At 34.5% G+C, this 2,462-nt stretch overlaps 1 protein-coding gene across 1 annotated transcript; it reads left to right on the top strand.

Moving 5' to 3' along the window:
* Positions 1-6: 6 nt before the first annotated feature.
* Positions 7-1,169, top strand: LOC104772997. Its single transcript, XM_010497548.2, has 2 exons — positions 7-73; positions 162-1,169. The coding sequence occupies exon 2, from the start codon at positions 253-255 to the stop codon at positions 811-813; it is 561 nt and encodes a 186-aa protein (XP_010495850.1). The 5' UTR covers positions 7-73; positions 162-252; the 3' UTR covers positions 814-1,169.
* Positions 1,170-2,462: the final 1,293 nt, after the last annotated feature.

Below are 2,462 nucleotides of genomic sequence, written 5' to 3'. Positions count from 1 at the left end.
AGGATGTTTATTTTGATGACGAATCTGCTGAAGTTGTTATATCATCTCTAAGGCTTGGTGATGAACAGGCGAAGTAAGCTTCCAAATCTGATTTATACATCCATGTATCAGATAGAAATAAATGGGTTCTAAAATAATGAAATGGTTTATTCTTGATGCAGCAATTTATTTACAAACTCGAACTGGTTCACGTTCCAAGGAGATGAATTGGGCGAAAACACAGGAACAGGAGCAATATCTTCTGAGGAAACAATGGAAGATGTAAGCTTGAATGAAACTTCCGGTGGTGGAGATGAAGAAGACGAAGACTGTTTGATTACAGAAAGTAAGAACCCTTTTGTCGACTCAGCTGCAGCCACAGCCTCAACCTCAGAAGCAGTCCCTGTAGACGCCGATATTGAGATTGATGAAGATGTGGGTTCAGATGAATTGTCTCCCGAATGGGTTAAACGTGGTGAATCCTCTTCATCCACTACACCAGACACAGTAGATCCGTTCCCGGAAGACGACGTGAAGATGCCTGATGTGAGAATCCCAAACGGTTCTTCATCTTCAGAAGGCGATATCAGCCCGAGATCACCTCCTGTGCCTTCATTGTTTGGAAAGGACGTTGAGTTTGTGGGAGTTGAGCCAGAAGGAACTGAAAGGGCAATGGATCAAGCTCTCAAGGAAGGCATAGTGGGAGAAGCAGGGCCAATGAAGAGGAACACCACAACAGCCTCCCCTGGAAAGGAGAGCCCCGATGATAGTATGCAGGAGTACAACGACACTAACTACTGGAAGGTTGATCAGGAGGTGACTGTAGTTGAATGACGTGACACAAATCGTTGTTTGAAGGATTGATGACGTGGGACAATCATTGTCTGAAGGATTTCCCAGACAGACCGGGAAGGGAAGGTACGTGTGAATGTACAGCACTACTAAGTCTAAAGTCTTAAGTCTAAGTCTAAGTCATCTTTTGTTTTTTATTTCTGCATATTTTACCAAGTGACTGATATGCTCTTTTAGGTTTTTACAAGTTTGGATGCTTTTGTTATATGCCTATCAAGGATTTATTTTACTCAGTTTTTCGTATTACGTTTGACTATTTGATTATTGGGACTCTTGTTGTAAAGACTTTCGTGAGGGTTGCACTTTCTTGGATAATAAAAAACTCTGAATTTAATGTCTACGGGTATGTTTTAATTGAAGCTATAAGTTACTCATCAGAGAGATTATTCGTCACGTGCTTATTAGGTGATAGAGACCAACGAAAAGTACTCCACATACCGGAGCTGTACTATTGCTGTTTCAAGTCATGATTAACGGTTCTAGGAATTAATTAGTGTTCGTTTAAATCAGAGAGAAATTAGAGTAATCGAAGAAGAGAGAGATAGATCTAGGGCTTCTGATTTGGGGATTTTGGGAAGTAAGAATCGCTTTGGGGTTTTAGTGCGTTTTATTCCGCCGTCGTTTAGCACAATAATGGATCTAATAAACGACGAGTTAACCCGTCTAATTGTTCCGTATGTCAGTTTAACGACGTGTCTTAATTAGAAAAGTCAATACTAATTTAAAATTTAAAAGTCACTCAAAAGTTGGGGATTTAAATCAACAAAATGCAAAATTGATGTTTTTTTTCAAATGGAATTGAAGGGTTCATGATTTTTATGGCATTTTTCTCCAGAAAAAAAAAAATATATTTTTCACATTTCATATTTAATTCAGAGACAAACGCTTAGTGTTTTAAAACGTACTAGGTTAGACCTGCGTGATGCCGCAGATTGTTATTCTATACATCTTGAAATACATTAGATATTAAAATATGATTTTAATTTTTTGAAGTTATATTAATCATGAAAATTATGGTTTACACAATGCTAAAATATAGTAATGGACTGAAAAAACCCTACAATAGTTTGTAACTCCGTAATATTTGTTATTACAATTATTTACATTTAAGTCAGATAAATTTAATCGTATAATTGGTTTAACTCTATTGTATGCTATATTTTTTTCTCCTATTACTTGTTATGGGAGATATATTAGTGTAGTTTTATTTTGTGGTGTATTTTTTGTAGTTTACGAATTTAATCATCTAAGTTTATATAATTTATGCTGTTGTTACGTTATTATTTGTTTTGTTTCCTTTTGTAAATTACCTATTCTTTTTATAACAAGTCCACATATGTCAAAGTAAGTAAACATATTTTTACTTTAGTTTGGTTTTGTGTTATTATTTAAATATTATACTTATGTTAAATGTATACAATGTTTATAAGGATTATGTTAATTGTCAAAGTTATAGATGATTTAGTTTTCTTTAATTTAAAATATTTGGTTTTCGATCTTAAATATTGTTTAATTTGTCATTAGTGTTCTTATATGTAAATTTTGAGAGACAAGGAACCTTTGTTATCACATGCCAAAATTCAAATACTACAATCATCACTGTGAAAAGGAATGACATTGTAAATGCAAAG

This window comes from Camelina sativa, unplaced genomic scaffold (assembly GCF_000633955.1).
Source record: "Camelina sativa cultivar DH55 unplaced genomic scaffold, Cs unpScaffold00382, whole genome shotgun sequence".
Classification (NCBI taxonomy): domain Eukaryota; kingdom Viridiplantae; phylum Streptophyta; class Magnoliopsida; order Brassicales; family Brassicaceae; genus Camelina; species Camelina sativa.
This window is presented reverse-complemented; position numbering and strand designations above follow the sequence as displayed.